Below are 26,822 nucleotides of genomic sequence, written 5' to 3' on the forward strand. Positions count from 1 at the left end.
TCATATTCCCCATCATCCTGAAGGAGGTGACTTGATAGAACAGAATCTAGGTGGCAATACCTTGCATGATTGGGGCAAGGTTTTCCAGAAGGCTAGATAGGCTCTAAACAGCGTCCAGCATATGGTACTGTTTCTTTCCTAGCTAGGATTCAAGGGTTCAGGAATAAACAGGTGGAAAAAGGATTGGTACCACTCATTATTACCTCTAGTTACCCAATAGCAAAATTTTTGCTTCCTGTTTCTGTGACGTTCTGCTCTGCTGGCCTAGGGGTCTTAGTTCCAAAGGGAGGAATACTTCCACCAGGAGACACAACAATGATTGCATTGAACTAGAAGTTAATACTGTGCCCAGTCACTCTGAGCTACTCATGCCTCTGAATCCTCAGGCAAAAAGGAGTTACTGTGCTGGCAGGAGTGATTGATCCTGACTACCATGGGGAAATTGAGCTATCATTCTCCACAGTGGCAGTAAGGAAGAGTATATCTGGAATACAGGAGTATTCCCTCTATGTGTCTCATAGTATTACCATGCCCTGTGATTAAGATGAATGGAAAACTGCAACAATCCAATCTGGGTAGGATGGCTAAAAAGGCCCAGACCCTTGAAGGTTTGGGTCACTTCACCAGGTAAAGAACTATGACCAGCTGAGACACTTACTGAAGACAAAGGGAATATAGAATGAACAGTGGAAAAAGATAGTTATAAATACCAGCTATGACCACATGACCATTTATAGAAACAAGGACTGTAATTGTCATAAATATTTCTTCTTTGATTATAAATATACTCGTGTGTCTCTCTGTGTGTGTGTATATATATATCTACTATATATATATAAAATCTTTGTTTTCTTCTCTTTTTCTCTTATCCCCTTATCATGTAACTTAGATGTATTGACTTTATATCATAATATGTAAGTATCATTAATTTTATGTCATATTATGTAAATTATGAGATATTGAGGAAGTATAAACCTCACATAAGGACTTCAACTCCCCTTATGCGGAATGGATTTGTATTAGCCAGGGTTCTCCAGAGATACAGATCCAATAAAATATATATAAATGTTAATATATACAAAGAGGTTTATTATGAGGGACTGGCTCACACAATTATGGAGGCTGAGAGGTCCCATCATCTGCTGTCTGCAACCTAGAGGCCCAGGAAATCCAATGGTATAGTTTCAGTCCAAGCTCTGAAGGTCTGAGAACCAGAGAGCCAATGATGTAAGTCCCAGTCTGAGTCTAAGGGCCTGAGAACCAGGAATACTAATGTGAGAGCAGATGAAGATGGATGTCTTTTTTAAGCAGAGAAAGATGAATTCTTGCTGCTTCTGCCTTTTTGTTCTATTTGGGCCCTCAATGGGTCAGGTGATGGGCACTCACAGTGAAGGTGAATCTTGTTTATCTACTGATTCAAATGTTGATCTGTTCTGGAATACCCTTATAGACATACACAGAAATAATGTTTTATCAGTTCTCTGGGTATTACTTAACCCACTCAAGTTGACATAAAAGTAACCATCATAGGTTTAGTTTGGTTTTGATTGTATGCAGGATAGTTATATCACATTAGGGGAAATTCTGACTTGATTATTGTCTTCATTTGGGGATGAAATATAGTTTAAGGAGATGTATGTGGGTGCCAAGTTGACAAGGATTGGATTTATGATGGTGACTATATTGACTGGGTCACAGGGTACTTGGCTATTTGGTCAAATGTTATTCTGGATGTTTCTGTGGCAGTTTTTTTTTTGGATGAAACTAATATTTAAATTGGTAGACTGAGTAAAAGAGATTGCCCTTCCAGTTAGGGATCCACATCTTACAATTAGTTGAATGCCCAAATAAAACAAAAAAAATTGATCCTTCCCAAAGTAGAGAGAATTCCTTCTGCTTGACTGCCTTCAAATTGGGACTTTGGCTTTTTCCTGCCTTTGGACTCAAACTGAAACTTTGGCTCTTCCTGAGTCTTCAGGCTGCTGGCCTTCAGACTACACCATTGGTCTTGCTGATTCATCCTGTAGATCTTGGGACTTGTCAGCCAACATAATTGCGTGGGTCACTTTTTTATAATAAATCTCTTTTTAATACACACATGTACACATTCTTCCTATTGGTTCAGTTTTTCTGAGGAATTCTGACTAATACAGGGGCATAGAGGTAGCAATATTAATAAAAATCTTTGCCTTGATATTTTAGATGAATTTTTAAAATCTTTCTGATGATATTAATTATGCTGTTCTTTAGTCTTCTGTACTTCACCCCTTTAACAATATTTCTGAGTCTTTTCCCCCCTGCTCGTTTGCTTTGGTGTCTGTCATTCATAGACTTTCCTTATGTCTGGTTAACTTTGGCAATTTGCTCATTCTTAAGGCACAGAAAATCTATGTGTGTGTGTGTGTGTGAGTTGTCTACTGATGATGAATGAGATCCTGTGTTATTTGTAGAACCTTAAATTTTATCTTGGCCTCTCAATTTTCTCAGAGAAATATGCTGTAATGTCAATCAGATAGTCACTGATAGTGTGACTATAGTCACTATAGTGTGTTATAGTTCAGGATGTATACTTTCAATGTATCTTTTTTTTCAGTTTGGCTTTTTACAGTTTTCTCAATTATGACAACTTCTCTGGAAAGTAAACTTTCAATCTTTACTATGGTGGTATGGCCTGGCCACAAAGAATGGGGTCAGAAATTGTAACTTTGTTTTTATCCAAGTTTTAGTCATTTCTACTGCTTTTAGCTCTGTCCTTCAGCCATTCTTATATGTACTGTGTGCCTTTAATTCTTGGCCTTTGTCGGGTTTTGTAGCAAGCATCGATTTACTTCCTCACATCGATTCCCCTATTCTCTTGTATTGTTTTGTTTTCTTTGGTCCATTAAGTCCAATCCTAACTCATGTGTTTTTAGGTTGTAAAAAAGTTTCTTGGCTGGGCAAATCCTAGCACTCTGGGAGGCCGAGGTGGGAGGATCATTTGAGCTCAGGAGTTCAAGACTAGCCTGAGCAAGAGCAAGACCCCATCTCTACTAAAAAAATAGAAAGAAATTATCTGGACAACTAAAAGTATATATATAAAATTAGCCGGGCATGGTGGAACATGCCTGTAGTCCCAGCTACTTGGGAGGCTGAGGCAGTAGGATCGCTTGAGCCCAGGTGTTTGGGGTTGCTGTGAGCTAGACTGATGCCACTGCACTCTAGCTGGAGCAACAGAGTGAGACTCTGTCTCATTAAAAAAAAAATAGTTTCTTGACTTATCTTATGTACTATTTTCTCCTTGGTTTTTCCTGTGTTTAGCCTGAAGTCGCTTATTATATACTTCTTTTTTTTTTTTTAAGACTAAAAGGTTAGAGATCTTAATCTATTCCACCAGAATCAAATGTTACTACATTTAATGTTAGTGTTGATGGCTTGACAAAATAAAATGATGGCAGAATGGATTGTGTGTAGTCAACCTTGTCAGTCAGCTGATTTTATCTGCTGTAGAGCATGCTAATATTTTTTTGGAATTGCGTTTAAAGTTTAGGTAAATTTATACAGTGCATTCAAGGCACTAAAATGTATTTTAGGAGATTATTGAATTATAGAAAACTGTCAAGTTCATGTCTAAGGAAGTTAGAATTTTACGTAAATAATTTAAATGAATGTGTGCATTAATTGGTATCTTTTCTATATATTTGTTGAGAATAGAGAGAATAGACTTAATATGGTTAATTTAACCATATTTTTTTCTTAACTGATAAAAAAGACTTTTACCACCAAAAGCACATATTGGAATTTGATGGAACTCTATTTAGTAAATTTCACTAATATTAATATCTTTGTCATTGTTGTATGACTTAAAAGCACTAGTAAGCTAAGAATATATTTTAGTAAAAATTGACTAGTCAACAATTACAGTCATAGGAAGTGATAGTCAATTAAATGCAGCTTAGGAACAGGTATGAGATTATTGACTGTCTTGTTTTCAGTCCTTCCTCTCCAAAGTGCTGAAGTGTGTTTTTGAAATTACTTAGTTGCATTAGTGGTTGGATTTGAGTCTTTTAACATGTTTTTCACCAGTACCTCTGGGAAAAGGATAACCAAGACCTTTAAATGTACTATGCATTTTGCATCACTATATAATTATAAATACTACTATGAAATATTGAAATGATCATGAAAGATGATGACCATTAAGCTTTTCTTCCAACTATTGAAACTCACTAAAAGTTATATTGAGCTGTGGTTTATGAAATTGTTAGACTAACGCCTTCCTTAGTAATTGTTTCTGAAGTAGAGAAAAATGCTTTAGAATAGTACGATTAATGAATATTCTTTTCAGTTTTGGCAACTTCTACAAATTGCTGTAGAGAATGTTTTGTTATAGAGAAAACTTGTTAGCTTTTACTAACATCTGAATTATCAAATAAATTGAAATTTTTATTCTGATGGGATTCTCCTTCACTATTGTATAGGCTGTTCTTATCTTTCTCTCTATAAACATTAAAATCAGCATGTCAATATCCACCAGACAGCTTGCTGGGATGTAGATTGGAATTGGATTGACTCTGTCGATTAGTTTGACATCTTGACAGCTTTGAGTCTTTCTAACTGTGAACATGGAATATTTCCCTATTTATTTAGTTCTACTTTGATTTCTTTCATCAGAATTTTGTAATTTTTCTCATATAGATCTCGTATATATTTTGTTAGATTACTACCCAATTATTTTATTTATTTTGTGATGCTAATGTAGATGGTATTGTGTTTTCCATTTCAAATTTCACTTGTTCATTGCTGGTGTAAAGGAAAATGGTTGGCTTTTTTATATTAACCTTGTGTCCTGCAACCTTGCTATTATCACTTATTAATTCCAGGAATTTTTTGTCAATTCTTTCAGGTTTTCTAACTGATGATCATGGCACTTGTAAGCAAAGACAGTTTTATTTCTTCTTTTTTAATCTATATACTTTTTTCCCCCGTGAGATAGGGTCTTGCTCTGTTGCCTATTTTACAGTGCAGTGGTGTCATTATAACTCACTGCAACTTCAAATTCTTGGGCTCAAGAGATCTTCCCACTTGAGCCTCTGGAATAGCTAGGACTATAGGCACACAGCACCAAACTTGGCTAATTTTTTTATTATAGAAAGGAGATCTTGCTATGTTGCCCAGGCTGGTCTCAAACTCTTGGGCTCAATCGATTCTCCCTCATTGCTCGACCTCCCAAAGTGCTGGGATTACATGTTTGAGCCACCAAGCCTGGCCCAATATATATACTTTTCATTTACTTTTCTTATCTTATTGCATTAGACAGGACTTCCAGAATGATGTTGAAAAGCAGTGGTGAGAAGGAACATCCTTCCCTTGTTCTTTTTTTTTTTTTTTTTTTGAGACAGAGTCTCGCTTTGTTGCCCAGGCTAGAGTGAGTGCCGTGGCGTCAGCCTAGCTCACAGCAACCTCAAACTTCTGGGCTCGAGTGATCCTTCTGCCTCAGCCTCCCGGGTAGCTGGGACTACAGGCATGCGCCACCATGCCCGGCTAATTTTTTATATATATATCAGTTGGCCAATTAATTTCTTTCTATTTATAGTAGAGACGGGGTCTCGCTCTTGCTCAGGCTGGTTTTGAACTCCTGACCTTGAGCAATCCGCCCGCCTCGGCCTCCCAAGAGCTAGGATTACAGGCGTGAGCCACAGCGCCCGGCCCTTCCCTTGTTCTTGATGGCAGATACTTTTGAAAGCAAAATAACAAAAAAATTTATATATAAAACACTAGTGCCTCTTTTACTGATTTCTTTTTTTCTGGCAAGAAAAGTAACTTTCTTCATTTTATCTTTTTAAAGGTTAATTTCCATTTTTAGATTTTTCCTTAAATCATCTAAATGAAAACTCTTTCAATTTATTGTCTCATCTTCCTACTGGGGCTACATTAAATTTCCAGTTGGTTTGCCAAGAGTGCTATGTTGGGTGTAAGAGCTGAAGGTGAGCATATGCTCCTGTTCTTTTGCTGTGGCATCTATTGAGATATCATACTCCCTTTTCATCACTTGCTGTCTATCCACAAAGGTCATAGTTGTGTTCTCTTCATCCTCTTAAATCCTAACCTACTTGTACATCCTTCTAGGATAATTCTGTGAGTCTTCCTAGGACATGAGACAATTTGAGGTTGTTTAGGTACATCTGCCATTAAATTTGTCTCTATTCTGTTCTTGTGCATTTTTAGGTTTAGGGCAACTCTTTGAGTCTTGTTATCTACCTGCAATGTGCTTGGGAAGTGAGGTGTGGGACTCTCAGTACCAGGATCAAAAAATTTATCTGAGGCTTCTGCTTTTGTTCATCTTCCTACCTTTTGAGAAGAGAGGAAGGTGTTGCACATGTTCTTCTCTCAGGAATATACTCTTTCATGGAATTTGCTTCTCTTTGGACTACCTGTTGGTTTTGATGGAAAGAAATGAGTTTTAAGTTAGATCAATATTTCTATTTTATGCCTGATTTGATTTACCTCCCTGAAAGAAATTCAGTATCTTTATTTTACAGTTTCAGTAAAATACAAAATAAGTGTGAATTTTGAGAGAGAATATGTTATAGACTTATGAGTCGCTAATTTTTAAATGTTAGTAAAATATAGAAGAATAAAATATCATACCTGAAATAAACTTTTTAAAGGGAGTATTTAAGACTTGCAGATGTTTTAAATAGCATGATCTATCCAAGAATATATCCTGTTATTGTCAGAATCAGAATGAGAACATGGATTTTATGACTTTTTGTTTCTTGTTTTTCCTCATCAATATATTACTTTTTCTTCTCTGGTACATCTAACCAGTGACTACCCTCCAATATCTGACTATATAATTTACATTCTACTGTATATGTTCTGTTAGCATGATCATACGAACGCTATTCATAAAATAGAACCCTTCAACAAAATCATGGCATGTGATCATTTTAGTCCTGAGAACCACCTTGAAAGTTTCAAAACAGAAAAGAAGGTGGTGCAAAGGTGGGAATAAAAAGGAAAAAGTAGAAGGGAAACGATGAGGCTGAAAAAAAAATTAGAATTTGGAGTGGAACAGAATAGTCATTAGGGTGAAATTACATGGAATTTTAAACTCCTATTAAAGTTATTACATTTAGAAAATACAAATATGGTTTATGGTGAACAGTGGTAAGTAGCTCACCGTGGACTTATGGAAAAACAAAAATAAATCAGTGGAGGGATATTATGTAGTTAGACTACAAGGGGCTCCTGAAATGTTACGGAACATAATGATTATATACTTCCAGTTCTTAAACTGTGCATGTTTGTTTATATAGACATGTACAAACACACATACACACAAGTGCATTCAGTGGCAATTTTCAAATTTAGGTATATTTCAATTATGTAGGTCTTTCCTTACTGTATTAATGCTTATTTTATATGTTTTGAGATAAGGATTAAAAATTTCATTTGTATATGCCCTACAAATTTGATTTTCTTTCTCAGATTTTTAATGGATATGTTTTTACTGGATAAAGGTTAATGGATACATTTTTGATGAAGAAAGAATATAGTTTGTAAATTTATGCTAGCTATTACTAATTCAGATGGCAATGAATTGCAGGTTTCCAGCTCCAAACTGGTGTAGCCCAATTCACTGATTTTTCTTGTGTTGTTCTCAGTCATGAGTCATCAGTTTTTATGGTAAAATATGTTATTTTTGTTAGGGTTATTGAACTACTTAATTTTCTCTTCTCTTCATTTTGGGTTATATATTAAAAAAACAACAACAAAAAAAAACCAAAATCATAACCAGAGAATACAAATACAAAATCTATATTTGTCCTTGGTTTTCTTTGCTGCCTTCTTTCAAGGTTAGTTCAGTTAAATTAGTATATAATGGTATAAAGCAAAACAAGTATAAATATGGATAAAAATGGAGAAGCTCATTTAGTTTATGCTGAATTAAATTGTTGCTAACTTGTTTAGTGTACTTTTCAATATCAGCTATTTGTGTGGTTTAATCGAACTTTTCTTTAAGAGGTAAGGTCTAAAATTGAAATGGATAATGTTTTTCATTAGTGTTGTTTTAAAAGAAATAACTTGAGTGAAATTTCTTCAACTATTTTTTGCTATTTTTTAGGAGTGGCAGAATTCTATTCAGAAGAATGCTGGTCTTGCTTTTATTGAACTTGTCAATGAAGGAAGGTAATCTATTTTATATCCATTTTTATTTTAGTTTAAAAATCTTACTGTATTTTTCTCACAGGAACTGCTATTTTTGGGTTCTATGCATATTGTATTTTTTTGTTTCAATAGATTTAGTGGGTACAAGTGGTTTTTTTTGGTTACATGGGTAAATTGTATAATGGTGAAGTCAGGGCTTTTAGTATACCCATAGGCATATATTTATTGTTTTTTTCAATCAGTAATTTAGTGGAGCTCTCACATGTTGATTATTACATATGTATCAAGATTGAACCATTTTCTCTGAGAGGCTGAGGTGGGTGGATCACTCAAGGTCAGGAGTTTGAGACCATCCTAAGCAAGAGCGAGACCCTGTCTCTACTAAAAATAGAAAGAAATTAATTGGCTAACTAAAAATATATAGAAAAAATTAGCCAGGCATGGTGGCGCATGCCTATAGTCCCAGTTACTTGGGAGGCTGAGGCAGAAGGATTTCTTGAGCCCATGAGTTTGAGGTTGCTGTGAGCTAGGCTGATGCCATGGCACTCTAGCCAGGGCAACACAGTAAGACTCTGTCTCAAAAAAAAAAAAAGATTGAACCATTTTATGATTACTTGCTTCTTTTTTTTTTTTTGAACCTTCCTAAAACAGCAAAATTACATGCTTCTTGATGAGGTTCTGGTTTTTATTGATTCTGGTATTTTTATTGGTTCTGGTATTTATATGAGCATGGTTGAATTTGGCAAAAGTAAATTGATAATTCTATTTGTAGATATTAGGAAAAGCCATACTTATTTGGACCTTATTAATATAAAGTTGTTTCATGTTTACAGAGCCAAATTAGATTTAGATGTTTGTATTATATTATGAGCTGGCTATAAGGGGGTGGGGGAACAAGTTGTGTTTTGTGTTGTGATGTGATTAGAAAGGGGGTAAGGGAATAAATAGGTGTGTTGTCCACTTATAGAGCAGAAACAGAAGAATTGAAATAAAGAACATTCAGTGGAAGGAAAGAGAAGGAAAGAAAGTATAGGGATGAAAAGAGAGATAAAAGGGAGAAAACAAATTTAAGAGAGTGAAAAAATTAAAAGGTAAAAGTAAATTGAGGAAATGATGACTAGACCAGTTTTTTTCTGTTTTGGGGTAATTGGTTTTGCATTAATGGAACTGAAGACCCACAGTATAGATTGAAAGATGTGATTTTCTGCCGTTGGAAATAGTATTCTGAGCAAAGTTATTCTTTCAGCAATGTTTGTTTATAGTGTTTTGGCTAATGTTAGAGGAATGACACTGTCAGTCCTCTGGTAACTACTTGAACTAGTAACTAGGAATCTAGGTTCTCTCTCTCTTATTAATGTTATAGAAAAGGGAGACAAGAGCATTGATAACTGTATTTGATTTTAAATACTACTAAAATTTTTTTCCCTCAGAAGCAATTATAGGTATTCACTGACTATATTGGAAACAAATAAACCTACAATTATATAGAAGTGTGTAAGTACAGGGTATAAACAGTACTAAGGTACTATAGAGTACTAAGAGAAAAGGAGAAGGAGACTTAAATGTACTGTGGAATAACCAGGTAAAACTTCTTGAGACATGTATTCAAAGATGAGTAGGGTTAGTCATATGTTGACATTAGACAAGTGGCATTTATGGATAAATTGAAGGATGCTTGTGTGAAAATCATTCCAAATAAAGGGAACAGAATATCTGAAGACATTGTGATAGGGGATATTCAAGTAAGTGTGTGTGTGTGTGTGTGTGTGTGTGTGTGTGTGTGTGTGTGTGTGTGTTCAGGGGGTGTTGTTGGAATAAAATTTGTGTCTCAATCCTCAAAGGCCTACTATATAGTATATTTAGACTTTTATTTAAAATGGGGAACCTTGGAAGATTTGAAGCAAAATAGTTATTATGATATTTGGGTTTTCGTAAGATAATTGGCAGATATGTTTAGAATGGGCTAAAGGAGAGGAGACCTGATTGAAATCAAGAATAGCAGCAAGGCTACTAAAATGGTCCATATAAGAAATAGTGCTAAATGTAGTCTGGAGTCTGACAAGTAGTAGGTGATCATTAAATATTTCTCAAACAATGAGCCACTAATTCTTTAGTCTTTTAGCAAAGATTTCAAAATGCCTATTTATCAAGAGATACATAGCTCTTGTCTGATTTCAACACTGAAGTATTGGGTGGATGCTATTAAAATTTATATATAAAAGAGGTGGCAAGAGCTGTTGATTGAATATATACTTGTTCTACTTATTGTAAAACACTAATGGATTTTCTATGATTTATAGTGTTTAAAATTTTTAGTTCTTTTTTTAATTTCAAAGTAATATGGGGTACAAATAATTTTGGCTAGTAGCAGTAGGGGAAGTGAAAAATGGTAGGATTATGAATATATTTTGAAGATAGAACTGATAGGATATATTAATGGATTGGTTGTGGGTTGTGAGAGAAATCTAGGAGTCAAGCATTACTCTAAGATGTTCAGCCTGTGCAGCTAAAAGAATGGTGTTTCTGTCAGACATGATGGAACAGACTGGATGAAGTGGTTATTGAGTAAGATAAGGAGTTCAATTTGGAAATATTAATTTTGAATTCTCTTGTAGACAATCCAAGTGGAGATGTTAAATAGGCAGTAGCTAGTTATATCTCCAAAGTAGAGATATAAACTTGGGTGTAATAATCATATAGATAATGTTTAATACTTGGAAACTAGATGAATTCATTTTAAGGTAAGAGGGTGATGACTGAAATTTAACCACTGGCTTTAGTAACATGGGAGGTGTTTCTGACTTAGGAGTTGTTTTGGGGGGAAGTGATATGGGGAAAAAAGCCTGTTTACAGTGGATTTAAGAGGGAATAGGAGAATGGGAAGAGAGAAATTTAGAGGTCATGAGTATAAACTATTCTTTATAGGAGGTGGAGCAAAAAAGGGGTCATAGCTTTTGGGGGGAAATAAAGAAAAATAGGGTTTTTCAAAAATGAGAGCAAGATAGTATAGTTTGAGGGTGATAGGGATGAATATTTAGAGAGTAGAGAAATTGATATAGGAGAAAGGAGGTTTTTCTGGAGTGAATTTTTCAGTAAATTAGAGAGTATGGAAATTTGTATACAAATGGAAGGAATGGCTTAAAGTATAGCATGGATGGGTCCATGTATGCTAACATATGAGAAGACGTTTTTATATAATTGCAGAGCCTTGTAGGTAAAAATGGAAGTAGAATGAGAGTTGGGTTTAAAAGGATTTAGATTTGTCAAGTGAATATGAGGGGAGTGAAGTCAAGAGAGTTAAACATTTATGCAAGAAAGGATTATAATCATTAACCACAATGTTATTATTATTAAGCTAGATAAAGAGGAGACAGGGTATCAAATAAGAGAGTGACTGTTACAGAAAATGATAGGATGTATGGATTAGAGAGCTAAGGACTGTTAGAGTTCGAATACTAGGATGAGTGAGCTGTAAGCATGAGAGGTAGTAGTTAGAGAGTGGGATGAATAGAACTAAGGTCATTCATTTATTGAAAATGTCTAGCACATGACCGTGCAACGAATGCCTGAGGTAGGATGAGAGGACAAGATGATAGAAGGAAGACAGTTTGGGGAAATGATAGACCAGGATCTTGGTCAACCTTGAACATCATGTCTTTAGATATCACTTACTATCTCTTATTATTGGTGTTTCTATATGCCCGCATAAAAGTTTTCTTTATTTCTCAGTGATTTTTAGCTCTTGAATCACTGTTACTTTCTACAACATTGTTTCTATAATAATCCTTGATGATTTCATCCATATTGTAGCATGTACGAGCATTTCATTCCTCTTTATTGGCAAATAGCATTACATTGTATGCATATACCACATTTTGTTTATGCCCCAGTTTATGGATATTTTAATTCCTTTCTGGTTTTGGATATTATAAACAATGCTGCTATTAGTATTTGCATACAAGTCTTTGCATGGACTTAGATTTGTATTTCTCTTAGATAGAAATCTAGGAGTAGAATTGCTGTGTTGAATGGTAAGTCTATGTTTAGCGCTTCAAGAAGTTCCCAAGCTGTTTTCCATCCTGGCTATACCATTTTATGTTCCCACCAGCTACATATGAGGCTTCCAGCTTGTATGTGTCATTGTCCACCCTTGGCGCCATCAGTCCCTTTGATTAGAGTCATCTCAGTGGCTATCTCATTTTATTTGCATTTCCCTAATGACTAATGATATTTAATATTTTCATGTGTTAATTGGTTATTCACGTATCTTCTTTGAAAAATGTCTGTTCACATCTTTTGCCCATTTTTAAATTTCAGTGTATGATATCTGAGTTGTAAAAGTACTTTATGTGTTTCTGGATACAAGTCCTTTATCAGATACATGATTCGCAAATATTTTCTCCTGTCTTGTTTTGTGGTCAGGATAATACTGGCCTCATTTAATGAGTTGGGAAGTGGTTCCTCCTGTCTTTAATGATAATATTTTGTGAATGATTGATATCAATTTTTTATAAATATTTTATAGAATTTAGCAGGGAAGCCACCTGAGTCTGGATTTTCTTTATGGAAAAAATTTAAATTACTTATTTAGTTATTTTACTTGTTATAAGTCTATTCACATTTTTTATTACTTTTTGAGTCAAATGTGGAAATCTATATGTTTAGAAATTTGCCCATTTAAGTTGTTTATTGTGTGACAGAGTTCATAATAATCTCTTATAGTCCTTTTTATTTTGGGAGGGTTGTTAGTGATGGTCTCTCTTTTATTCTTGATTCTGGTAATTTGTGTTTTTGCTCTTAATAAGTCTGGCTATATTATTTTGTTGTTTTTGTTGTTTTTCAAAGAACCAACTATTTTTAATTGATTTTTTTCTTTTTCCTGTGTTTTCTGAAATTTCATTTATTTCTGCTTCAGTGTTTATTATTTCCATCCTTCTGCTGCTTTGGATTTAGTTTGCTCTTTTTCTAGTTTCTGAAGGTGGAAGCTTAGATTATTAATTTAACCTTCCTTCTTTTCTAGTATAGGTGTTTATAGCTATATTATTGGAAATGAATATGTATTCTACTTTTTGTTACATAGTGTGTTCTGTAAATATCACTTAGGTCAAGTTGGTTGATGGTGTCATTCATGTCTTCAGTTCTTCAAAAAATTCTTTCTGATACATTATCTAGTTTTTCTATCTATTATTAAGATTGAAATATTGAAATTCTTAACTATGCTGAATTATCTATTTTTTCCTTTAGCTCTGTCAGTTTTTATTTTATGTACTTCAGTTCTTTGTTGTAATGTGCGTATGTATTTATATTATTATATCTTTCTTATTTTTTTACCCTTTCATCATTATAAAGCATCTTTTTATTTCTAGTAATGTTTCTTTAGTTCAAGTCTGTTTTATTTAATACTAATACAGCTATTTCAGTTTTGATTATTGATTATTGATTATTCTTTGCATATTACATGTTTTTTTCATGCTTTTTACCTTCAATTTTTTTGTCTTTGAATCTAAAGTGTGTCTCTTGTAGACAACATAATGTTGTATCTTGCTTTATTATCCAGTCTGCCAGTCTCTGTCCATGTTTAGTGCATTCCCAGTTGGTTTTATTATTGATATGGTTGGATTTATACCAACCATCTTGATATTTGTTTTTTATTAATATATATTCCTCATATCTGTTTTCCTGTGCTAAATAAATCTTTTTAATTTTCTTTTTTAAGTTTACTTCTTATGTAGCCAAAATTTAAATTTTTAATCACAAAAGTAATTCATACTTTTATAAGTATTACAGAAAATTGGTAAAACAAGTGAAAAAGAGTGTAAAAGTCACTTCCCAGTAATAGCCATACTTCTATTTTAATGCATTCCTTAATAATTTTAAAAACATTTATTCCAAATTTTTTAGGTAAAAGTGCAATTATGTTGAATGTATATGACATTATATCATGAACTTAGCCACTTAGCCTTGCATTTAAAGACAGTGATCTACTTTGAGGTATAAGCAGCAGACTTAGCACTCTAGTCCATAACATATTTATTTTTGTTATCTGGCCAGCACTGAATTCTAAACAAATATTTTTAAGTGTACTATTTAGTTCCTCCTCTTTTTTGTTGTTATACTTTTGAATTACTTTCTTAGTGTTTGTTCTAAGGATTGCATGATACACTTTAACTGAGCACAATCTTTTCTGAATATTTTATATAAATGGAATCATAATATATGGTCTTTTATAACTGGCTTCTTTCCCTGCACTGTTTTCAGGGTTCATCTATGTTGTAGCATGTACCAGAACATATTCCTTTTATTGCTGAGTAATTTTTCATTTTATGGATATGTCATTTTATTCATCCATTTATCAGTTGATGAACATTTCTTTCTACTCTGGCTATTGTGAATAATGATTCTATGAGCATTTGTATATGTATTTTTTTATGGACTTAAACTTCCATTTCTGTTGGGTATGTACTCGGTAGAAGAATTTTGGGGTTATATGGTAACTCTGTGTTTAACTTTTTGAAAAACCATCAGAGGAACTGTCAGATCTTTTTTACTCCACAGTGTTTGTTTCCATTTTGGAAAGGTACATTTGTTGCATTTTAAGTTCTTGGTTGGCAGTGTTTGTTTTTACAGCATTTTGAATATAATGTGGCCTTTATGTTTTCTGATATGAAGTCAGCCTTTAATTGCAGTGTTGTTCCCCTGTATATGAGGAATGATTTTTTTTTTCTTTTGCTACTTTCAACATTTTTCTATATCTTTGTTTTGCAGTAGTTTCACTGTGATATGTCTAGGGAAGGGTTCTTTTGTGTTTTTTGATAGATAATTCTCCATTGACCTTTCACATTTCTGCATGTCTCATAAGTAGGGACACTAAATGCCTTTGTTCTGCATTATCATTCAATGATGTTCATATAGCAAACAGCTTTGGAATATGGAAATAGTGTCTCCATTTGGAATAAATAGCAGGGTTGCTTTCTGTATATAATAGTATTGATAATGTCTCCCTGAAACAAAGGTGAACAGGCCTACTGGCCATTAGAGATGATTCAAGTGCCCTAAGCTCAGAGTTCCTCTCCTGCAACACATTTTACTGCATATACAGTTGTCTCCCAGATCTGTGTTACTCTGTGAGAACTGGGGCTTGACAGTGATGGCACAATGCTGATACTCAGGTTATTTCTATTTGTGAGAATCATGGATTATTATTTGTCTCTGACCCCAGGATTCTCATATCTTCTGTCAGCAGCCATGACACTGTGGTAAGCCAACTTGTTAGTTTACAAGTAGATTAAGCTTCAAAGTTTACAAAGTAAATTAAGAACCCATCACAGTTCTTGGCATTGTTTATCTTGCTTGACTTTTCATATAAATTGGAAAATTTAGGGGCATTATTATGTCTTTGTTTTTTTCCCTGTGCTTTTGTTTGTTTGTTTGTTTGTTTGTTTGTTTGTTTGTTTTTAATCATACTGCCTCTTCTAGAACTCCATTACAGAGATGTTGGTACACTTGATGTCAGGCAAGTCTCTGAGGCATTGTTCTTTCTTCTTTAGTTTTTTTTCTCTCTGTTCTCCGATTGGATAAACTCTATTTCTGTTCTCAAGCTCACTGCTTCTTTCTTGTGTCATCTCAGATTTCCTGGTGATCTCACCTGGAATTTTTCTTTTTGGCTGTTGTCCTTTTAGAAATAATTTCCATTTGGTTATTTTTAATAGATTCTGTTTTCATTGTTTACATTCCCTATTTGTGTAATCATTGCCATCATGCTTTCCTTTTATTTTTAAAGGATTGCCTCCAGTTTTTTTAACATATTTATAGGAGTTGTCTTGAAGTATTTGTCTGCTAAATCCAACATCTGGTCCTACTCAGCCAGTTTCCACTGACTGTTTTGGTTGTAGTATAAGTCACGTTTAGATATCACAGCAGTTTTGGATTCTAGTTTTCTCTTTCTTTCCTCTAAGAGTTTTTCATTTATTCATTCATTCATTTATTTATATTTCAGCATATTATGGAAGTGCAAATGTTTAGGTTGCATATGTTGCCTTTGCTCCACCCGAGTCAGAGTGTCAAGCATGTCCATCCCCCAGACAGTGTGCACTGTACCCATTAGGTGTTAATAGACCCATCCCCTCGGCCCCCCTTCCCACCTGCCTGACACCAAATGTTACTACTATACGTGTACTTAAGTGTCCCTAAATCTTTACATTTCTGGTTCCTTGTCATTTAAGTCCCAATTCATATATCACCTTAGAGAAATGTTCCCTGAAACCTGTTATCCAGGTTTTTACCTCATTTCTTTAAAAAATTTTCTCTAATGTTCCTTATTCCTCTCTGATATTTATCTTTATTGTCTGTCTCTTCCTGTAAAATTTGTTTTATAAAGACAATCCTCTTGTCTCTTGTATGTGGTTGTATCCTTGCTTCTTAGAGAAGTGCCTGGCAAATTCACTAAATATCTGTGTTTAATGGATAAGATATTTTCTCTGTAAAAATATTCTTTAATAGTTTTTATTTGAATTATTGATTATTTTTCATGTAAACAATTTTCCATCTTCAGCATAATTCATTTTATAGAGATAATCTTGACAATAATCATGATAGTTCTTTAAGGATTTTTACCAAGAGAAAAGAAAATATATATAATAAAATATTTACATTTAAAAAAACTTTCTACATTTTGTGAAGAAATGAACTCTCAACGTTATTCTCAAATGTTTGTATGCAGAATTGCTGATTATTATCATCTTTATTTGGGGAGACAATCATTTGGATAACTTATTTTTTATATATCATTTGTTATTGTTTTCATGATATCTTTTCTCTAATTTGTTACCTATGCTTATCTTTCTCTGTTTAGATTTTTAGCCTCCCATGGTTAGAAATTGTCTTCTTTACTTAAGTGCTTACCCTATGGAAAGAACTCAGCCTGTTCCTTCTAAGTAAGTGTTTGAAAGAAACAGTGGTAGAACAAAAACTAAGGTTCATTAGTGAAAATAATGGAGATAGCATTTGAAATTTTGTTTTCACTTTATTTTAGATGGTAGAATATATTTTGAAGGAACAATTGAGAGGGTTATTTTTCTAAATCAGTAGATTTTGCTTCCCTTTTATTTATATAAATATTCAGTACCTTGAGGTTAAATGAGTTCTCAAAGGAATGGATATGTTTGTGAAGTAGTTTGGAGTGTTTAGCTACTAGACCTAATCCCAGGGGCAAGAAGAATAGTAATGATGGTTTTTCTTTTTACTGCAAAGACCAACCTTGTTTTTCTTATTATGTACCCTGACCTGCCTTGACCTCATTTATAGAGTAGCTGCTATAAATTTGGCCCCTGATTAATGTTTTATTAGTGTAACTAACATGAAGACCTTTATAGACAGACTACAGCATAGGGTTTGAGGGACCTAAAGAGTATCATTAACAAATCAATTACTTAATTCAGAGGTAAGTAATTGCTGTTTGGTAGAAATGTTTCCTTTAACATACATGTTTAATAAGATACTATATATATATACACTGTTTTAATACTTTTGAGTTCAATTACTGGTATTTTTTGTGTAAACAACATTTCATTTTGGACTAATTTATTTTATAGAGCTAAAGCAATTAATAATCACTGACATAATCAAATGACATATCTTTAATGACTTTTACCAAGAGGAAAAAAAATACAAATAATAAATGATTTCAGTTTAAATCATTAAATTTTCACATTTTATGAGCAATAACATTGTTATTCCTGAGTGATATATTTTTGTTTATGAATGTTTTATGATTTCCTAAATCATTATAATCTCTATTTACTTTTTTTCCCCTTGGGTGGTAGGTGACAAAGTCTCCATATGTTGCCCCTGAGCTAGAGTGCTGTGTTGTCATCATAGCTCACTGCAGGCTCAAACTCCTGGCCTCAAGTGATCTTCCTGCCTCCACCTCCCAAAAGTGCTAGGATTATAGGCTTGAGCCACCACTTTTGGCTCTGTTTACTTTTTAAATATGCAAGTAATTGATCTAAAACAGTTTTATCATTTTTGAAAGGCATAACTTTCTTTAAACAAATAATCTTAAATTCTTTAAGAATAGTAAAGCTCCCCTTGAGGGGATTCACTTCCTTCTGTAGTTGGTTTACTCTAGGACATAAAAGTGTATCTGGGATTTTTGTATTAAAGGAAAAAATTTCAAAGAAAAAAAAAACAATATTAAAGCTGCCTTTTAGACTGTGACGCTGTAGCACCACATTAATAGAAAATAATACATAGTTATCACCATTGCCTTTACCCTCTTGAATAAAATCTGAGGGTTCAAGTGTTTTACTAAATTCAAATGTGGTAGGTTACATTATTATATATATTGATTGGGCTTCAGTTGATTTGTGTATTTGATTTGGCTGTATTTTTTTTCTTCACCTTTAAAATCTATTGAATTGAATTAAAACATATATTTAATTAAACTAATTCCAATAACACTGTTGCTTACATTTTACAATTCAGTTCTTTGCCAGTGAATCTTATATCTTTTCTCATTTGGATAAAGAAGGAGTTTCAATTGCATATTTTGCCTTCCTTATTTTTAGAGATTTTGGTGACATTACTTGTAAAAAATTTAGTATCTCAATATTGATTTTAATTTTGCTGGCAGAAATAGATCTGGCTGCTAGGTTGCCTCCTTCCTTCCTGCCAGCCTGCTTTTGATTTCTTCAACAAAAATTTTAGAGCATTTTAAGCTCCATATTTTATTCTAAGTACCTGTGATCAGGCCAGCTGCTCTCTGAGACTTTAATCAATGAAATTTGTAATGATTTTTTGACCATTAGATTTCTGTCTTATAACTTCATTTGTTTGTGTCAGGTTTTATTCTGAAACTGTCCGTTCTTGGCCTACCCATGGTCAAAGAATGACCAGACACGCCAAAGTTAGGCAAGCACGAACATGAGGTTTATTGAGGAGAGAAAGGATTATAGGGCAAGAGCAAGATACAGGTTTACAGAGCATGTTACATACGCCATGGATTATGTCATTGTTGCAGTAGGGCATGCAAAAGGAAGGGCAAAAAGAGAGCTCAAGGCTATGGTCTGTGTCTTATTTTATAGGACCTTCCTCGTGGTTTAGAGGTCACCATGGAACCACTTTGATTAGATAGTTGGGAGTCACATGACCTGAGCCTTAACTATACGTGGGTTCCAGGTCACTTTCCAGGCTTTATGGTACCCATGTGACTTGGTCTGTGGGGTAGAGCGTCCTCTGCATTCTTTTGCAGCTGGTGCTTCAATTTCTGATTGGCAGATTCATAGGGTATTCCCTCCTCCTCCAGATATGGAGAATTAGAGTTGGGCAGGACAAAGATGGGGGCAGCAGCACCCACTTTCATCTCTAGGAGACCTAGAATCTCTCACTATCTACCTAACAACTGTGTATCTCTTACTTAAAGGGAAAAATGTGTTGGATAAATATTTATCATCTTGCATATTTTATATATTTAGGTGGTCCTGTTTTTGATATTGCTCTCTAGAATTTTTAAAAATCAGTGTAAATTCCTATCAGTAAAATTTTGATAGCTTAAAATGTTAAAAATTCTGTGCAGTTTCCTGTCATTCTTGTTACTGATTTTCTTAATTTTTTTCTCTTAATTTCTGCTCATTGTTCCTATTTCATTTATGTTTTAAAGTAAAAAACAGACATCGTTTCACTGGCTGGTACAATTGTTTAAATGTTTGATGGTAAAAATCAGAGAAGTAATAGACTATGAAACCTAGTTTAAAGATATAATATTTGTTAAAAATGTTAAGTTTTAAATTCACATCTTAAATCCTATAATTTGTTAAATAAATAAGTAATTAAAATGACCCATAATTATAGTATTTGTTTAGTTTACTAAAAATACATTTTGAGAACTTTCATAGCCTCCTAGGATTTTACTCTTAAACCTGCTGCTGCAACTCTTCTCCTTTCCCCATCCTTGGAAAGCACAGAAAGGGCAGATTATCCCACATACTGTTGGGCACATTGCTTAATTATCCTCTAGAGACAGTCAGTATCTGCTTATTACAGCAATAACTCAGACTTGTATATGAATATATAAATAGTCCTCATGAAAGATCTAGTATTTCTAGTATTAATACACTGGTCTCTCTCTTCAAAATCCAACTGCTTAGATTGCACATCTGCTTTCTGAGCAAGCTCCAGCAAGCTCCTTCCCTTCTCTAAATATCATAGACTACTAATTTTTGTGGAATGACTGAAGAAGAATAAATGGAAGGGAGGTGAAAAGGAAAAGGTAGAGAGACCAAAAGACATTTCATTATTCTGACCCCTTTGGCCATTATCATTTGTATTTTGGATATGGGTTATATTTTAGTTAAAAAGACAAAGGTATTTATTACACTTAAGTGAACAGCATGACTAGAATATATTCTTGTCTGTATTATGGAAGACAAAATTTGAATTGAAGTAGAGATTATCTCTTGGAAACCCTGGAGTGTTATGTAAAGAGCCATATGCTTTCTAGTTAAAATTTTTAAATTATATGTGTAGTAAGATACTTTATAGAAAAACCACAATTAAATATTTTTTAATTAAAAATAATTTTTTAGAGATGGGGGTCTCACTATGTTGCCCAGGCTAGACTGTAATTCCTGGGTTCAAGTGATCCTCCTTCCTCAGCCTCCCAAGTAGCTTGGACTATAGGCATGTGCCATTGCACCCAGCTCAGGTAAATAATATACACATTTGTTTGGATATGATCTCATTTGGGGGTAGAGTCAGAGGTCATTGTTCCAAAGGTTAGTTAAGAAGAGACTTTTTTCATCACTCTTTACTCTAACCTTGGATTGAATTGGTATAGACATGTAACAGAGAAATGCTAACCTGAATTCCAAGTAGTGAGCCACCCAGCCATTTCCCTCAGTGATTTTGCTTTTCTACATTTTACTCTCTTTTTATAAGAACATTCTTGAGAACAAGTTATTTTACAGTCCTAAGACTTTTTTTCATCTAGACTATGCCAGTTTGCAACCTGGCCCTTTTGCTTCCATTCTAGCCTCTATAATACCATGAGTTGTTTAAAAATGCTAGACTAGGTGTTATTGTATAAAATAAGTGTGGAAAAACAGATTGATGTCAGGATGTAACATTTATATTAAATTTGACATTTATGTTACTGGGCTTTTATATTCTTAGGAAGAAATAACTTTATGGAGTATTTGCTATTTCCATTCTGTTAATAATTATAGCAAAGTACATGGATACATTGTAGTCTTCCTATTCAAGGATATAGCTTTCTGGAAGAAGTGGATACTATCTTGGAGAGATCTCAGCTGAGAAAGAGCTATGCCGGCCTTAAATGTTTATGAAGCCCATTAAAAAAGTAAAAAAAAAAAATTTTGTTGTTGTTGTTTGTTTTACATAGTCTTCTGTCAGTCACCATTCTGTTCTTTCTAAGATTTTAGGCTTGTGTATTCTGGAATGTTAGAACCTTTCCGTCTCATTCACAATTGTTACTGAGAGGTTTTAACTCAGAGAGGAGTAGAGATACCAATTTAAGGATTTTTGTGGTATTATTGAATATGCTGTACTTGTTTGTGTGTGGGAAGTGAGAAAGGGAGGGAGGGAAGTGGGAGGGAGAGGTGAGCAGAGAGGCAGGTACATGGAGAGTTAGGCAATAATTTTCACTGTAAGAATAAGGGCTATATTAATTTATGGAGATGATAGTCTGAGAAGTGAGGCTTTAGTATTTCTTATATTCCTGAAGGAAATCTTTGGAAACAATTTCACCCTCATTTTCAGTCTGTGACTGTTCTCTATAGTTAATTCTATAGAAATTACAATGTTAGAAGGATTGCCAATTCAGGAACATTACTTATACATTCTCAATTATTAGGGTACAGAAAAACGGTAACTTTCCTTTCTCATCAGTGATGATGTTTAGTAGTGAAAATCTGACAGTTGCTGCTAATGGGGGTCACAGAAAGCCCAGGAAACAGAACAGTAATATTGGAAAACTCTTGGTGAAAATGTGTGTATGTGCTTACCCAAGGTCTAGACTAGTATAATCAGATGTGGACAATGGGCCGTAATGTAGTTATGGGAGATGGTTGTCATCATTACTGTTATTTATTGAGCCTCTAGTGTGAATCTTTTCTAGTTGGTCACTTGATAGGGCTGTTTGTTTCCTAAGGCTGACATAAGCGTTTTTTTTTCCTTCCTCTTTGCACTGTAGGTATAAATTATATGTAGTTTTTCTTCTTAATATTAAAATATGTGAATCATTTTGTCCTCGGCATTTAGAGATATTTGATCTACTTTGCAGTAAACCCAACATTTTGAGACTGCTTATTATAATTAAGACTTTAATTTACCTTTAATTCTTTGCTTGAAATAACACTTTGCATGATCGTTAGATAAAATTGCTGTTGCTAAATATTATATCATTTGTATATTTAGGAAAATAAGCATATAGATGGGAAAAAACCAGCCCTGTAGAAAAGCAAGAAAAAATTCATTTAGGTATCTTATTTGCTTTGGTTTTGAAGGCATTTTTATGTTTTTCTTAAAGGACAAATCATATTTGTGTGTATATTTAAAATAAATGGGAGGAGGTATGTAAGTCAGGACCTTCTGAGACACTGACTTAAAAACATTTTGTAAATTGTGAAAACAAATATATGCTTCCCTTCTATGTAAGTATTATTAAATCCTTTGCCTACATCCTAATCAATTTTTATACCCCCATAATATGCTGAAATACAAAAGAAAAAAAGCAATTTTTATTATCTTATATAAGATTAGATGGTAATCATTTTGCATTATGCAATGAAAATATTTCAAACTTACATTTGTAATATAGTTAAGTCTACTCTAAAAGCTCTAGGGTTTTGCTGTTAATTGCTTAGATAAATTTAGATACTTGAGAATATTTGGTTTGAAGTATTTCTACAAACTATCCATTCATCAAATAATGATTGGGTACAGCCTACTGAGTAGTAGGTTTTAGATGTTATGGTTGATTGAAGAAGAAGAATAACTAAAAGATGTTCTTCCTTCAATAAGTTGTGTGGTCTGATTGGGAAAATAGTAATACTCATAGAATTCTAACAGAATTTTTGTAAGATACAAATAAATAAGGATAATATATGCTATATCTATAATAAGCACTAGCTATAAGATTGATATAAAATAAAGGTCTGTGTAGGATAGAATTGCAGAGTATTTCTTAGAGGGAAAGAGGATTGAATTAAGTCTTAAGAAATTAAGGTTTGAGATATAAAGAAAGGAGAAAAAATAAATTGGAGAGTGGTTTATAACACTCATTTCTATCATTCATTCAGTACCTGTTTATGGATTATATTCTATGAGCTAGGTACTGTTCTGGAGTCTGAGCATGTAGCTGTGAATAGGTCTGTGAGGTCATAGGGAAGAGAGCAAATAAACAGAATAAGACAATTCAGATAGTAGAAGAAAACAAAAAACGATAAGAGTAAAGAGGGGAAGGCTTATAGGGCAGCCAACATGGAGTGTTTAGAAAAGATTTGTGAAGAGAGACAATTGGTTTGAATAAAGAGAAGTAGCTAACCATATTGAGATCTAGATCACATTTTAAGATGAGGACACAGTAAGATCAAAGGTCTTAGGGAAGGAACAATTTGCTGTTGAAACAAATTGAAGGCATCAGGATGGCTGGAAGAATATGAGCAAGGAAGAGAATAATATTTGGAAATGCCAGAGAAGTAAGTTGTGTTAAGAAATTTGCATTAAATCTTTTTCAGTAAGAATATATTGTGGAGTTTTAAACAGAGGAATGGCATGATATGACTTGATTTGGGGGGAATGGTTTACAGTAACATTTAACTTAAGTGTTCTTTTTTTTTTTTTTTTTTTTGAGACAGAGTCTCGCTTTGTTGCCCAGGCTAGAGTGAGTGCCGTGGCGTCAGCCTAGCTCACAGCAACCTCAAACTCCTGGCTCAAGCAATCCTCCTGCCTCAGCCTCCCAAGTAGCTGGGACTACAGGCATTCGCCACCATGCCCGGCTAATTTTTTGTATATATTAGTTGGCCAATTAATTTCTTTCTATTTATAGTGGAAACGGGGTCTTGCTCTTGCTCAGGCTGGTTTCGAACTCCTGACCTCGAGCAATCCGCCCGCCTTGGCCTCCCAGAGAGCTAGGATTACAGGCGTGAGCCACCGCGCCTGGCCTTAAGTGTTCTTTTTAAAAAAATATTTACTTTTAAAAATTATGGCAAAATATACTTAACATATAATTATGTTATGATTAACTTAACATTAATCATTTAAAAGTGTACAGTTCAGTGGCATTAAGTATAATACATTTACATTGTTGTGCAACCATTACCACTATCCATTTCCAGAACTCTTTTCGTTTTGCATAATAGAAACTCTTACTCATCTAATATTGACTCCCCATTCCTCCCTCTTCCCAGCCCCTGGCAACCACCATTCAACTTTGTCTCTGTGAATTTGACTACTCTAGGTAACTTATATAAATGGAGTCACACAGTATGTGTTATATGGTATCTGGCTTTTTTCATTTAGCATGTTATCTTCAAGGTTCATCCATGTTGTAGCCTGTATCAGAATTTCCTTCCTTTTTAAGGCTCAATAATATTCCATTATATGTGTATACCACATTTCATTTATACATTTATACATTTATCTGTTGATGGACACTTGGATTGCTTCTACCTTTTGGGTGTTACAGATAATGCTGCAATGAACATGGGTGTACAACTATCTCTTTGAGATCCTGCTAAATACCATACATGTTTCTGTAAATTTAGAAAAATGTAAGGACAGAACCATAAACTGTTAATGGTGTTAACTTATTCTGAAAAATAGGCAGGAAAGAGGCTTGGGAGCTTTTATTTGTTGCTTCATTATTTAAAGTGTTACATGATTATTTTTATGCCTCACAGACAGAAGAATGAAAAGCATTGAGACAGAAAATTGTCTGTCTGTCTGTATGTATGTATCTATCTATCTGTATCTATCTATTTGGCAGTAAATGGACACCTTGAAAACTAAATGGCAAGGAAGGAGTGTTTTGGTTCTCTTAAAAATATAACACAATTTTTTTTCTCTTCATAACTTTGTTCATACTGTTGTCAAGAATGTCTTTTTCTCTTTTTGTTGCTTTTGCCCTTTATTTAAGACCCATCTTTATGCTCTAGTTCTCTATTGGAGCTTTTTGCAACTTGAGTAGCTCATAATGATGAACTACAAATAGGAAGTGGATTATGTTCTTATTGTACTTGTATTATTTATTACATAACACAAATTACCACAAATTCTGCTCAAAACAACATACATTTGCTATCTTACAGTTTCCATGTGTCAGAAGTTTGGGCTCAGCTTAGCTGGATCTTCTGCTTAAAGTTTTATGAATCTGCAATAAAGGTGTTAGCCAAGTTGCATTCCTTTCTGAAACTTGGAATTTTTTTTATCGGTTTACATAGTTCTTCACAGAATTCAGTTCATTACACTTGTAGGACTGAGGTCCCCCATTTTCTTGCTGTTTCGGGGGGTGGGACCATCTCAGCTCCTACAGGCTGCTCATACTTCCCTGTCACCTGGCATTCTCACAACCTGGTGGCTTACTTCTTTAAGGCTGGCGAGATAATCCATTCTCTTCTGGTATGCTAAAGTAGAGCTTTATTATATTACATAAATACCAACGTGAATATCCCATCACCTTTGCCATGTAAAGTACCTAATTAAGGAATGATGATCACATTGTCTTTATCATATTCTATTTGCTCGAAGCAAATACTAGATTATGTCCAGCTTGAACTCAAAAGGATGGGATCATAAAAGGCCAGAACTCACTGAAGGTCACTAGGGTATGTCTACCACCAGCACTTATATTAGAGTTTAAAGCTGGATGGATAGGACTTCAGTGTAGTTTCTTTTTCCTCAACCAAAATATAATGAAAGTTTATCTCCAGTGCTTAGCCTAGTCTTTGTAAGGGTAATAGGTGTTGAATAGATGTTTGATGGTATTTTAAAAGGCAAGGGGACAAAAATGTTAGAAGATCAGAGTAAGCACTCAGAAGACTTAGTTATACTGTGGATGAAATGATGAAGCCTTGATTTTTAGGACATTGGCTATGAAATAGCATAAATTTAATTTGGAATTATTACAAAGGAAATATTGACAAAATTAGCTGATTGATTAGGGAGGGACCTGGAGGAAGGTGGTAGGTAAGAGGGGGAGACTAGAATAACTTTGAGGTTACTAGATTGAAACTGGGAGGATGGTGAGCCATTGACTAATCAATTCAATTAATGTTTGAGTGTGTAAGGCAATATATTGATATTAAATTCACAATGTGGTTTTAGGTCTCTAGAGGGAAACTAAGAAGTACATACCAGTATTTCACATGTGTACTCCTGAAAGCCCTTACTTTCTCTTTTTTGTAGAATCATAGTTAGTTAATCATTAGCAGTTTTTAAAATTACACCAGGGATTGTCTTTTTCTGTAATGCCTAACTGTGTACTGTTTAATAGCATTTGGAAAAAATACAGTGATGACATCCCCAAATTTTACACAAGACATTGCATTAACATTTGTAGCTGGGAGACGGTTTGGGGATAAAGGAGAGGGTCTGCGAGATCTGAAATCAAATTATAATAGTATATATGAGCTTAATAGAGATAGGGAAAAATGGTA

At 34.0% G+C, this 26,822-nt stretch overlaps 1 protein-coding gene across 10 annotated transcripts in view; it reads left to right on the forward strand.

Moving 5' to 3' along the window:
• The window catches only part of LRBA (LPS responsive beige-like anchor protein), a 635,991-nt gene that overhangs the window by 224,142 nt on the left and 385,027 nt on the right, over positions 1–26,822 (forward strand). For all 10 annotated transcript variants that reach the window (XM_076010592.1, XM_076010588.1, XM_076010587.1 and 7 more), the window contains one exon: positions 8,108–8,172. In XM_076010592.1, coding sequence (XP_075866707.1) covers positions 8,108–8,172 — 65 coding nt within the window. The remainder of the gene's footprint in view (positions 1–8,107; positions 8,173–26,822) is intronic.

This window comes from Microcebus murinus, chromosome 15 (genome assembly GCF_040939455.1).
Source record: "Microcebus murinus isolate Inina chromosome 15, M.murinus_Inina_mat1.0, whole genome shotgun sequence".
Taxonomy (NCBI): Eukaryota; Metazoa; Chordata; class Mammalia; order Primates; family Cheirogaleidae; genus Microcebus; species Microcebus murinus.